General features: G+C 44.3%; 1 protein-coding gene across 3 annotated transcripts in view; it reads left to right on the forward strand.

Moving 5' to 3' along the window:
* The window catches only part of P4HA2 (prolyl 4-hydroxylase subunit alpha 2), a 50,640-nt gene that overhangs the window by 32,084 nt on the left and 4,363 nt on the right, over nucleotides 1–14,193 (forward strand). For 2 of the 3 annotated variants that reach the window (XM_019535045.1, XM_019535046.1), the window contains 5 exons: nucleotides 298–474; nucleotides 5,884–5,954; nucleotides 9,440–9,539; nucleotides 10,344–10,397; nucleotides 12,526–12,591. In XM_019535045.1, coding sequence (XP_019390590.1) covers nucleotides 298–474; nucleotides 5,884–5,954; nucleotides 9,440–9,539; nucleotides 10,344–10,397; nucleotides 12,526–12,591 — 468 coding nt within the window. Of the gene's footprint in view, nucleotides 1–297; nucleotides 475–5,883; nucleotides 5,955–9,439; nucleotides 9,540–10,343; nucleotides 10,398–12,399; nucleotides 12,460–12,525; nucleotides 12,592–14,193 lie in introns of all 3 variants that reach the window. The other variant, XM_019535047.1, reaches the window with a different exon arrangement.

Genomic DNA, 14,193 nt, shown 5'->3' on the forward strand with positions numbered 1-14,193 from the left:
CCATTGTACATTACAGATTATGATTAAACACTCACAGAGTAAAGTTCCACAACACTTACTCCAGGGTGCACAGGAGGAAGGGCTGCTCTCTGCTCACAGATGTTTGCAGAGACACAGTCTAGTTTTTACCTGGTTAAATACACTACGTCCACTGGACTGGACATCCAATTTTCCAGTATCTCCTTTAGCATGGCAGAAAGCAAACTGTTTTCATAGCTTTAAACATTTTTAAAGGAATAAATAAGTGCTTGAAGAAACTAATTAAAGTGTGTGTTGTCTGGGGATTTTATGGATCAGACACCTCGGAGGCAGAAGAGGCTGTTCTGCAGGTACCACGATGGAAACAGGAATCCCCATCTGCTCATAGCTCCCTTCAAGGAAGAAGATGAATGGGACAGCCCTCACATAGTTCGATACTATGATGTCATGTCAGATGAAGAAATAGAGAAAATCAAAGAATTAGCCAAACCAAAGGTAAGCATTCCTCGTCTTGTACTTCATCTCACCATTGGCTGCTAGTTCCATGCCCTAGCTCTAGCAGGGAAGGTGGGGTAAGTGGATATTAAACATGTGAAACTGAGCTAATGTTGTGTGAAACTTTAAGGTGAATCTTGCTTAAGTGCCTTGTGGACTGTCTGCCTGGCATGAAGCAATGCCATGTACAGCTGTGCAAGGTAGCCCTGTATGTGCTGGATCGTGGATCAGAAGGAATATAGCCACGCTTCAAGATGATCTCCATCTAAGTTTACTTGGCTCTTTTAGGGATTAGGCATAATTAGATGGGGTGCAGCATTGCCTGAATGGCTATGCTGCTTCTGAATTGGGAGTGGACATACACAGAGCTACCTCCTAGATGTTAGGATGCCAAGGCCCAGGCTTTTAAAGGCATTGCAGTGTTGAACAAAGCAAGACCCAAATCCCAGTAAATATCAGTGCATTTAGAAGATTAAATCCCATTGATTTCAATCAAAGTGAGTTTTATGTGGGTTTTTCAGAGCCTGAAAATGCTGCTTGAGTTAGGCTCTGGTTGAGCTTGTTGTGGACAAACCTCAATAACACACTGCAGTTCAAGGAAGTAGGGCATGACATGGAGTATAATGAATAGAGCATGCTTTGTGCACTCCTCCACGGTAGCTCACAGCCTTTGATTATTAGAACTGGTTTCTTTGCAGCAGGAAATACTGGTCAGTGTAAAAGCATTGCATGCTCTTTTTCTAAAGGTGTTTTGAGATACTGGAAGTATCTCTATCCTCCACCTTGCGAGCTGCCAGCAGGGCAGAAGAGGGATTGGTTTGGCAGCTCCCTTCCTTCCCATCCAAAGCACATGTCAAACAGTCTCAGAATTTATTTTTATGAGCCTAAGTTTCGGTGCATTACTCAGATTGTGAATTGTAGTGACAGCATAACCGATGAACAATGATATGCTGTGCTGTACAGGTACCATGAACCTAACATTTCTTGTACATTTGTCTAATCTTTAAGGACTGAAATTACCTCCTTTTATATGCTAAATTCCAATAAGGAAAACAATTGCTACTGAAGATGGCACGCATTGTGTTCTGCCAAGTTTGACAAGAAGTTAAAACTCACTACACTTATGGTGGGGTAATGAATTATTCATGTTAACCTTTTTCTTTTAGCCATTGCTGTAAACTGTAAACCCTGTCAGGATAATCATTGTGCTTATATCATTTTTAATAGAACATGCAAGTATAATTGGATCAGAGTGAGAAATTGATACCTTCAGGAACATGAATTGTATTTAGGAAGTTCATGAAGCTCAGACTTCTGTGCCTACCAGCCAGCTGCCTTGGCAGCAAACTTTTTATGTCTGTTTTGAAGCCTTGCTCCTCCAGGAACGGAGATTATTTACCACAGTTCCACCGTGCTTTAAAACACTTCTTGGAACTTTTAAAAGTTACTCAAATTCAAACCAATCCATGTTACTGACTTTTTTTTTTTTTTCTTTCTAATCAAAGCAAATTAGTTTCAGGTAAGATGGTCATTAACAGCTCATTTAACCGAGCCTGCTCTTGCTGCTCAGGAATATATCCTGTATATGAAAACCCAGGGGCCTTGTTCTCACTGTTTTCATATTGGTATACCACCATTGATTTAAATGGAATTCCATTTGATCCGCACCCCTGTATGTGAAATCAGGGTGAGGCCCAATGAAAGTAGGTAAACTATATAGTTTTAGATGTATATGTACATGTGTATATATATTCTAGTGCAGCTCGCAAAAATTTAATTTTTCAACCTCTATGATCTAATTGCAGAGTTGCTTTGAAAGTGCGGTGTTATGGCCAAAAAAGTGGAAACTAGAATGCTGTGATGGGATAATTCCTTCATAAAAAAATATTTTTGCGCCAGGAAACTTTAGTCAGGAATCATGAGAGCTTTGCAGAGAGAACTTTTAAGTAGGGTACAGTATGAGTCTCCTGGATCTTGGGACCGCCTGTGTTTTAGTCTAGAAGACCTCCTTGAAATCTCTCCTCTCTGTTCCAAGCAATTGTGAAATTGGTTCATGTTAAAGTGCCAAGTGAAGATAGGTATGCAAATATTGGGTTTTTCATGTTTCATTTACAAAACACAGTTGGTTTTTGTTCCGATTATGAGGCAATTTTAACTTTTAAACAGGAAATCACTTGCTTTCTAAGTAAGTGTCTCCCGTGAACCAAGAGAAAGTTCAGTAAAACTCTGGATTTTACTGGCGTGGAACAGTTCTAGCAGGTTAATATAGGATGAATCTAAATTTCAGTACGGGGCTTGTTTGTAATCCCGATGTATCTGCTTAGACAGAGGTATAGGAGAGAGTATTTATGGAGCTTTGCTGGATTTGGACAGATAATACTGTTGGTCATCTTGGTTTGCAGGGAGAGCTGTGCTCTGAAAGTTTTGAAGCAGCAGCTGGGGGATGGTCTAAACTGGATCCAAAACTCTATTTAAAGAGATGATCTGGTAAAGGAAGGTTAGATGTAATTCTCTGAGTAGAGCAAGTATTTCACACCAGTTCTATACATCCTACAAAATACCTGTTACCCAGACTGTTCTCTCTCCCATTGAAAGCTTGGCCTAAAGAAAGCTTAAAGAGCTTGGGTCTTGGCTTTAAAGAGCTTGGCTTAAAGAAAAGATCTGCAATACTTTTTACCTTCTGTTAGCCATTATCTGTTGTGACTAGGTCTATCATAAGCTGAAAATAGTGTGTGAAAGAGTCTGTTTCACAGTAAAATGAACCATTTGGTCACCAAACAAGAGATGACAGGTTAATGATGTAGCCAGGCATATTTTGTCTTCTCTTCATTCAGGTCAATTCGTGGCTACAGAAAGAAATCATATGGTGAGCTTCAAAATGGAGACATAATGAAGAGTTTGGAAAGCTAAATTAAATCACTAAAAGCAATGCCTCATTGTACAAATAATGAACAGCGTTCGGCCAGCTTGACTTTCCTGCTGTGATTTATGGAGCAGAGATCTGGAATAAAATACCAAATGAGTCAGAATCATGGGAATAATAATGCCAAGAAAACTAATGAACAGATTATAAGACAAACCAGAGCAGGACATATTTAGGGGAATATGAAGGAAAATCTGAGCAGGCAATGGGAAAAGAAAAAGAAAAGGGAAGAGAAATGAGGGGGAATCTGTAATTAAATGGGATGGAAGTGGTGGGGGAAATGGACTGAAACTGTGTCACTACCTACAGAACATACTTGCAGTGTAGACTCATTTGATTCAGCAGAGTAGAAATTCTGGCTTTAATTTATTTTCGGTGGAGTGTTTAAATCCTGAGTGACCCAGCTGGTTTCAGTGGAGTTGCTCTGGATTTAGAGAGGTGTCACAATCCTGCTGAGTTGCAAAAAGGCTTTGCATCGTTCATCTTCAGAGCATACAACTAACCTCACAGCATCCTTTTGAGGCAAGGCTGTGCCATGCATCTTACAGACGGAGGAACTGGAAATGTAATTTAATATCTTTATATAAGGTTAGACTATGCACTGCAGTTCTGTGGAGTGAACACACAACACATTTAACATAGGTGTAACTTGCTTTACTTTTGTAGACCAATTTTAAATTAAGCTGGGGTCCAGTAATCAGCTCTTGTGGGGTAGCTTCCCTAGCAAGTACTATTGCAGTGTCTGCCCACTAGGTGGGAGGGAAGCCAGGTATATAGCCTGTTTACATGAAGCAAAGGGCTGCTCTGGGATAGACGTGGGCATGCTATGCCTGCACCACTGTCCTTGGCTTTCTCTTGGAGTAACTTCGCACCAGATACTAGTAAGGTCCAGTGGTGTAAGGCTACATCTCATGTCTGCTGCTTGTTCATACTGCTGCAGCTGTGGCATATTTAGGGTGTTTGAGATGTGACTGGAACTTTCTGAGCTCCCAGTTGCCAGTTTTATTGTTCATTTGCTAGATCAGTGCTTGAACACTACCCTGTAATCCAGGATCCTTTGTAACCCCCAGCCCAACATGTCTGTTCCCAGCACCTGTGCCACAAGATGAGCATGAACCCTTTCTTCAGGGTATTGTCCATCAAGAAAGCCAGTTGAGACCTGTCTTTCTTTGAACTGCCTCTTTTTTGTCATTTTGGTCGGCTCTAAGTTGCTCAGGTGCTTGCCCGACCTACTTCCATGAGCTCTTGCTGGCTACCTGGGCTGATTTTTTTTTTTTTGTCTGTTTTTCACTTTAAAAGCAATGGATGGAATTGTTCTGATGCAGGAGCACTCAACCTCCAGCCCGCAGGCCAAATGCAGCCCGCAGAACTGGACATCCGGCCCACGGGGCTCCCCATGAGTGGGGAAACTTGGCAGTGGAGTCGGATCAGGGCTGGGCCATGCCCTGCATTGTGGGACTGGATTGGGCTGGGCCAAGCAACTCTCCACCACGCAGTTGGATCGGGTTTATGTCATTCCCCTCCCCCTACATACTAGGAACAGGGCCAAGCCAGGCCATGCCATTCCCCCACATGCTGGGATCGGGGCACTGTCCCTCTGGCCTGTTGGGCAAAAAGTTTGGACACTGTTATTCTAATGCAGCCACTCATCTTCCTTGCATTCAGCCAGCCTGTTCCAGAGGTCCAGCTGTTCTTGTCTTATTAAAGGGGTGGAAAGCTGCTTGAATTTCTTAATTTGCTTCTGTTCCTTCTTGCTAATATTGACTCAGCCTGTGCTAAAGGCTGTCTTCTACACCTGATCAGCAAGCAACATTGACTACCAGTGTCAGGAGATGCTATGGATTATGTTGCCCAGCCTTGTGGGCCAGATGAGTGGTGCAGTGCTGGTCTCTGGACCAGATATGGCTCCATGGACCTCCTCCAGCTTGCCATGCCATGCTTGCTACATGTGCACATCTGCACCATGCCTCTGCTTTTCCCCTCCTCCCCCTAGCTGGTTCATGACCTGTGCTGCACATTCCAACTACTGCATGGCCCATGCTGCGCATGGTGCCTATGCTGCTGGTCCAGGACTGTGTGATGTGCATCCTTGAGGGGTGCTGCAAGTAGCACAGATCCTGAAGTCTATATATAGACCCAGCCCCTGCATGCAGGAATGGTCTAGTCTACTCGGCTTAGGTCAGTTTGGACCCATGGGCACCGCCAGGTGACAGGGCTCTGGGGTGGATGTGGCCCATGGGTTGTATCTTTGATGCCCAGTATAGCCCCTTAATTAACCAAGGATCAATGGTTATGCCATCCATGTTTCTCGGTGGACTGCTGTAGCGTGAAATCAGAATTGGCTCCAGACTGGAGCTCTGAATTTTACCCAGAAGTATATCTAAACCAATACTTTGAGTCTGAAAAATGCATGTGTGGTTATTATGCAACATGATAATGACTCTTTACCACTACCCCTCCCCCCTTTGCAATCTCTTTTAATACAGTTGGCACGAGCTACAGTGCGTGACCCCAAAACAGGTGTCCTAACAGTGGCCAGCTACAGGGTGTCTAAAAGGTAAGGTTACTTGTCAGAGTGCTTGCTTTCTTGTCTTCACAATCCACTCCACCTGAACTCAGCGCTGCAGCTGTCACTGCTAGTCCATGTGCTCTTGCCATTCTCCCCTGATCTGCATGCTTTTACTGACCTGATGTCACAAAAGTGTTAACAATCTGAGTGTTAACAATTTTAGTCACATTCGCTATAATTTTTAATCTCTGACTGCATCTTACATGAGGAACAAACCTTTTTACAGGTTTTTAATACGCCCTCTTTTTTTATTCTTGATCCTGGAAATGGAGTATTTGCACATTATTCTTTCTCCAGGGTTTAGAGATTTGATATAGATTAACTTCTATTTATAGCATCTGTACCTTTATTATCTTCTAAGATATTTTTACTTCAACCCTTATGTTAATGTGCAATTTAAAGTAGCATAATAGAAGTTATTTTAATGAGGGTTGTTTTTGTTTTTTTTGTGAGTCTCTGTCCAACATACTAATATAGGTTAGTTTAACTATATTCATCCTTTTGACTTTTGGTAGTCAAATTACTTATTACCAGATAGCTTATAAAAACTGATATGTGGTAATTTTTATAGTATTGCATAGGAATCTTACAATAATGCTGTGACAGTTTGGAAGAAAAAAACTTCTTCAACAAATAATCCTTGCAGGGCCAGGATGAGGGCTACTTAGTGTATTTCTGTTTAAGATTAATCAGCTTTTATCTCTTGCATCTCCTCTGCCATATTCCTACAAAATACTTGGTCTTTCTGGAGGGGTAATGGGCATGTTTTCCTTTGCTAAACTATAGAGGTGACTGCTTTCCCAGCAAGTCATCTGAGTTCAAAGGTAAGAAGGATGAACTGCAAGCTTGCAGTAGGCTGGTGGTATTTCAAGAGGAGAATTTTGCTGGCTTTGCTGGGCATATGGGGCACTTACACACGTGCAGGGAGCCTGCTCTGACACTGAAAATCCAGCACACTGGAGCAGATTCAATTAATTGAGTGTACTGGAGCATATAAATTGATGCTCTGGCAGCCTTGCACATCACATGTATATCAGCGGTACAGGGCACCTCCACACTGAGACAGTGATGGTAGTGTTCTGTGAACTAAAACCCGTTCCGTGCGCTTTAGTTAAAAGTATAGCCACGCCATTTTCTCAGCATGGAGGTGCGCTGCTGATGCACATGACACGTGGACAGTTTTTTAATTGGTGCAGCTCACTAATTAAAAGTGCCCGGCACTGCATCAGGAGCACATGTAAAAATGCCCATGAAGCCCAGCTCTTCTTTGGGTGAATCTGTCTATGTGAAAATGCTCTTCTCCAAGAAAAGGAGGCTTTTTTACCAACACCAGAGGTACCAGGACTGGATTTCATGGTGTCTGAAAGCTGGGTGCCAGGCTATCCAGGACAGCCACATCAGTGAAGTGTCAGCTGCTGTTGTACTGGCACAGTCTTGCCTGTCTTGTCCATTTCTAATCCATGATTGCAGTCTCTTTTATCTTGTGTGCCAGTGTGACATTTTCCTCCCTTCCCAGACGAAACCAAATCAGTCAACACCACAAACTTGCTATAACCACCATTCTCACCCCTTTCTCATTAAGAAACTGGGGGGTTGTGGTGTCAGCACCTCCACAGTCAAATGGTCACCAGCTGGCTGGAGGGCCGCACCCAGAGAGTGGTGGTGGATGGGTCATTTTTGACCTGGGGGGATGTGGGCAGTGGGGTCCCCCAGGGCTTGGTCCTTGGGCCTGCACTGTTCAACATCTTCATCCGTGACTTGGATGAGGGGGTAAAAAGCACCCTGTTCAAATTTGCAGATGACACTAAGATGTGGGGGGATGTGGGCACGCTAGAAGGGAGGAATAGGCTGCAATCGGATCTGGACAGGTTACAGGGGTGGGCGGATGAGAATAGGATGGGATTCAACACCGACAAGTGCAAGATGTTGCACCTGGGGAGGAACAACCAGCACCCACCTACAGGCGGTACAGAGGCAGAAAAGGGTCTTGGAGTCGTCACTGATGCCAAGATGAACATGGGCCGGCAGTTTGGGGACACGGACAGGAAAGCCAAACGCACCACAGATGCGTCTCGAGCAGGTCCAGGGAGGTGATCCTCCCCCTCTATGCGGCACTGGTCAGGCCGCAGCTGGAGGACTGCATCCAGTTCTGGGCGTCGCACTTCAGGAGGGATGTTGACAGCATGGAGAGGGTCCAGAGGAGGCCACTTGCGTGATGGGGGACAGCAGGGCAGGCCCTACGAGGAGAGGCGATGGGACCTGTTCAGCCTGCACAGGAGAAGGCCGAGGGGGGATCTAGTGGCTGTTACAAACTAGTCCGAGGGGACCAGCAGGCACTGGGGGAGTCACTGTTCCCCCGAGCGCTGCCAGGAGTGACCAGGAATAACGCTCACAAGCTGGCAGAGGGGAGATTCAGGCTAGATATCAGGAGGCGCGACTTCACGGTCAGGGCGGCTAGGCTCTGGAACCAACTTCCAAGAGAAGTGGTGCAGGCTCCTGCCCTGGGGGTCTTTAAGAGGAGGCTAGACGAACACCTTGCTGGGGTCGTTTGACCTCCAGTGCTTTTTTCTGCCATGGCAGGGGTCGCACTTGATGATCTACTCAGGTCCCTTCCAACCCGACCAACTATGAAACCAGGCAGGTCACTATTCAGAATGGGTTAGAAGTGAAGCACGTAAGCTGTTGCTGGTTTTCCCATGACTAACTCCACACTCGGCCGTGTGTTTATCTGAGTACACTGTCTCAGAGGTCTTAAAATGACTGTGCACCTAAAGTTCCACATTGCTCAGGGTGCTTTTTTTTCCTCCTCCCCCAAGATAACATAGAAAGGAATGCCATTGCTATTATTACTGTTAAGCCACAAGCTGGCGTTGGTGTAACTTTCCAGAAGCTACAGCTACTGTTTTCTTCCCATATTTTATTTCATCACCCCCTTAAACCGAGCTTCCGTGTTCTTCAAAAGCTACCTTATTTGCATTCTTTTTGAGACCTCAGTTATTGGTTGCCCATCTTGAAATGGCACTAAGATATTGAGAACCTGCAGCCTCCTTTGCAATCTGCAGATAACTTAGGCCTCATTGGCAGGTATCTCAAGTTGGATGTGAAACAGAAAACGTGAGAGTCCTAGCTTGAACATGTGGCAATATCCACATCGAAGGCTAACTGAAGGCTTTTTTTTGCCTTCTCCTTCATAGAAGGAGTCAGTACCTTTTGCTGCTGCTCCCTCCTCCCCTTTGGTAGTAGTGATACTGTATGTGCACCAAAACTAAAGCTCTTCATGCCTATTTCTGCTGTCTGTTAGATGAAATTGGAAACTTTTGCAGGTCAGAAAGCTTATTAAAAACCAGCAAAGTGTCTGGGATAGACTTGGTGTACCTGATAGCAAATGGATAGTTTTTGACTCTTTGCATTTCAGTGTGATTTAGATTTTCTTTCAGTGTTCTTTTTCTTCCCTTCCTCCCCCACCTCCATAGCTCATGGTTGGAGGAGTATGATGATCCCATCGTTGCTAAAGTGAATCACCGAATGCAGCATATCACAGGGCTGACGGTGAAAACAGCTGAACTATTGCAGGTTTGTATCACCGTTTCCATGAACGACTTGTGCCCCCGGCAGCTGGGGCTGTCAGTGGCGGGGGGCCGAGTGCCAACCAAGGGTCAGTGACTACTTGCAGACACCACCTGCAGTGGCCAGCAGGGATTGTGGACCACCCGCAGGCAGTGCCAGTGACAGGGTGGCAAGTAGTGACTGCCTGAAGGTAGGGGGTGCACTGCCCTTGACTTTTTGTAGGGGGTGCACTGCTATGCTTGGGGGGTGCCCGTGCACCTGTGTGCACCCCCAACGCGTCTCCCCTGACCACTTCTTTCCGGGGTCAACATCCAAGTGTATCCACCTTCCACACCAATCGGAGAATCCAGTTCTGGCCTCAGACGTGGACACAGCTAGGACAGTATGCCATGCCTCTTAGCCATGGAAACCCTAAATGCAGCAGAACTGGATGCTCCCATGGGAAGGGAGGGCCAGAAGCTCATGCAGGCACTTATCCAGTCTTTGCTGCCAAACAGTGCAGTGGGCAGTGTGCTCCATGCTTATGGTGTTCACAGAGGTGGGGAATATGGCTACGCAGTAGGACAAGAGGGCAGAGGATTTGCTGTCCTGGGGACCTACCAGCTGGAGGAAGGACTAGACCCTGGGCAGGGCAGGATGTTTTCTTTTTCTTACCTTACATGTGTGTAGATCCATCAAAAATAAGTAAATAAATTACCAGCTCCATTTCACGTATGGCCTTGGTTCTGTCTTTTGCCTTAGTTAAGCAGAGCAAATGTTTTCCTTGCAATCAGATCTGTAATCGGATGTGCATTTTCCCTCACCCCTTAGGTTGCTAATTACGGTTTGGGAGGACAGTACGAACCACACTTTGACTTCTCAAGGGTAAGAGCATAATTTCAAATGCATTCTGCATATCATAAGCCTGTGCTTTGATAGAGCAGTGCATTGTCAATGGGGGGGAAGTGGAATTTCAGTACGAGTGTAGCGCCTGTGTGGCGATTGCTGACCCCCTGCTGTGTCACCATTGCTGGCAGTGTGCAGCAGGCACAAGAATACTTTGGAACCAGGAATCCCATAGCACACTTTCAGGTGGGATTCTTTCGTGTCTATTTGATTTAAACCAAAGCTTCTGTCATTAAGAGAAGGCTATATTCCAGTTCATACACCATTCCTGCATGGACTTCTGCATAGTATTCCATTGGTTCCTTGAGCATGTAGGTTTACATTAGTAGGTAGGGGGGATGCAGGGGTAGCTTTGAAACAAATGCTGAGCGCTAGGACAGTTCAGGTCCTCGGCAAACTTTTGCTGTCATAGTTCTGACTTGCCAGCAGTCCTCCCCTGTTAACTTGGGGATTATAAAACTTCTTGATATAAGTCAGCACAGCTAATTCTCTTCAGAGCTGCTGAGTTAAAGTGGATGAGCCATCAAGCTGGCCAGTGTGATCTTTATTTATGGATTAGTTGGCTAGGCCGGAGCTGCACTTGGACTTTAGCTGATAATCATTGCCATAGTTAAGACAAGGCGGTGCTCGGATTCGTGATGGGTTTGAATTGGTCCTCCAGGCTCCGTATGCATTGCAGAGTTCAGAAGAAAAAGTTGAAGAAACTTTCTATTTTGCAGTTTCTCGAACCTATCCCACAGCTGTTGGCTTGGTCAGAGCACGCTGTACAAAACGTGTAACCAAATGTTGTGGTTATTTTTTTTTTTTTTTTTATTTTTTTTTAAAAACAAGCAAACAAAAAAACCTCACTTAATTTTCGAAGCAAGAAATATTCTTTAAATAGGTCATGCAAAACTTTTAGATGCATCTTAAGAAACCCAAATTCTAAAATCTGCATGTGACCTGGCCTTGGCAGAAGTGCTTCAAGCCTGTGGAGTTCCAAGTTTTAAGCACTGTCTTGTGAATTTCTGGCTTTAATTTGCATACACATGTTTTAGAACTGCAATGCCTTGTATTACCCTTTCAGAGGCCATGTTTGCTCTTGGATACAAAACAGTCTTTGAGCTATTTCATGTTTTTAGATTTTTTTTTTTAACCTTGATTTGTTCCATTCCCTGTTTCATCTTTGTGACGACTTTCTTTGTTCCTTAGTAGCAGTTCATCTTAACATCTCCTGGCTGAAATAATTTATTGCTTGGCAGTGGGAATCATCTGTCGCTTTTATCTGTGGGGATAGGGAGGGAGAGATTATGGGGATGGTCAGATGTTTTCTCTACTTCTAATAGGCATCTCGTGTGTCATCTTTAACAAGCAAGGCCAAGGCATTGCCCAAGAATCAGTGACAAATGGGATTATTGTCCTGACTTGAGGCCAGTCGGTCAGTGACCTAAGCTGAGGTCATTATTACTATTATAGCACTTCACCGCTAGCCCCAAATGCATTTCCTTCCCTGCAGCAAAATGTTTTGGGTCTTTTATTTTTTTATACTGGAGCAGTTCATTTGACCTGTGCTGTTGCTTCTATACAAGGCATTTCAGAAACTGGGTTCTTATCTATAAACTTGCTGAAATCAGTGTACACTTAATGGTCAGTACAGTGGCCAGCCACACTGAAGTCTTCAGAGATGTGCTCATGTTGAGGTGCATATCTTTTTTGTGTGCATGTACACATGCTTTGGGACAAGGTGCCATTAACCCTATTCTGCTGCCTGAAGAAGGTCATTAGCGTCAAGTTGGTGTTGCTTTCCTTTATAACACCTCAGCATGCAAGGTGCAAGCATTTCCAAACTTGGTTTGGCTGCAAGGTAGCCAGTGGCTTTATCTGCTGTCTATATGCAGTGCCCAACTCCTGGACTGGGGGCCTAAAGCTCTTTCTGCGGACCAATGTGTAACGTTAGCAGGAGCCTGTTTGGAACTTGGGTTAAAGTTGTTATCTATTACAGCGACCCTTTGACAGCACACTCAAAACGGAAGGAAATAGGCTAGCGACGTTTCTTAACTATGTAAGTACCTCTGTGTCCTTGTCTGTGAGCTTGAAGTTTGCAGTTCATTCTCATTTAATTTTATAGAAAGATGAGCCTGATGCTTTCAAGCGTTTAGGGACTGGAAATCGCGTGGCCACTTTTTTAAACTATGTAAGTATGACAAATCCACTCTCCATTGAGTGAGGCTTTCAGTTGCATTTCCTTTACAATTAACACATTGCACAAGCTGTAAAGACACAGCATCTTGAGTTGGGGGTGTTCCTTGTTCTCACAGCATCAGCTGCTATTGGGTTTCCTTAACCTCATTATAAAAAACCTAATTTGTGTGGGGACCAAATGTTCTTCTCTTGGTTACACTAGTGCAAACTCAGTGGATTTGCACTTGTGTGTAAGGAGAACTTTTTAAAAAATTGATTTTGAAACTGCAGTCTTGGAGGGCTTCAGATATAGTATTCCACTCAGCACTAAATGTTTAGTCAAGGGGTCTCATTTTTCTTCAACCAGGATCTGGTAGCACCTGATGTTGTGGGTCCCTTGACAGCCTCTTTATTTTAATTGCCCACTAAAAGCTGGTGTACTGTAGACTAGATTATTGCCTTCACAAGAAACAGGGTAACAAAGCTCCTAGCTTAACTGAGAAATTGGCAAATAGAGGAGTACTGAAAATGGTAGCATAGTGCATGGTCAGCATGCAGCCAAAGAACCATATACGTTGGAGGTGCACACATATTGACCATTGAATACAGGAGGTCTGCAAGCTGGTTCAAAACAGTATATGGGCCCGTGTTTGTTTTGATGGCAATTTTTTAAATTTTGACAAATAGCCTGTAGTTTACCTGGCAACTGTAAAGTGAAGATGGGTTAATTTGATCTTCAGTCCAATGCAAAGAGTGACTGAGAAGCATCCTGGGAGGTTTTTCAAATTTCAGTTCAGGCTGATCAGTTCCTTTTGAATTGCAAAGAAATCTTGTATTGCCATGTTTAACATATTACAAGGCGTCCCAAGTTGCCGACTATAAAAGAATGGTTTGTTGCTGTAACATAGGTTTTTAACTTGCAGAGCAGTATGCACCATGCTTTGTAGATGGAGAAAGCTGAGAAATGACCCGGTAGAGCCAATGGCAGCCTGTGCCCTTTTATTGTTGGTACCAAATAGTACGTCAAATGTTAATAAGTGTTTAGTTTGCTGCTATAAACCAAACATCAACGGGGGAAAAGGTGAAGATTGTTGACACTTGTCCAGAAATGGAACTGGCAGTTTTGCTGCTACAGGCAGCACTGAACCTACTACCAGACCTCTCCAGTTACAGCCTGAATCCCAATCCTTTGAAATCCGTGGAAGTCTTCGTTGACTTCAGTGGCCTTCAGACCAGGCCCATAAAGTGTAGCCCTTTAATGGGAGTTGGTTCAGAATAGATCAGATAAAAATGCATTCCAGTGCAGAAGGCCAAAACAGAAACAAGCAACACTTGAGATCATCTTTCTTAGCTGTAGCATTTATTTTTTAATTTGAAAACTTTAATTGGTGCACAGAGCTCTCTGCTCTAGGGGTGAATGACATCCATAGCCTATATGTAGGGATCTCCATAAATCACACTGGAAGTAACCCCCTCCCCCCCAAAGCATCTCCTTTAATATTTTCATTTTGCTGCCTACCGCCACCCATCACTGCCCCGATTGGTGGAGGGGCTTCACTGGCTGGGCTGTTTGCCACTGATTTGCCAGGGAAGTGAAAATCTCTGCCAACTGGGG

This window comes from Crocodylus porosus, unplaced genomic scaffold (assembly GCF_001723895.1).
Source record: "Crocodylus porosus isolate Cpor-Errol unplaced genomic scaffold, CroPor_comp1, whole genome shotgun sequence".
In the NCBI taxonomy this organism is placed as follows: domain Eukaryota; kingdom Metazoa; phylum Chordata; order Crocodylia; family Crocodylidae; genus Crocodylus; species Crocodylus porosus.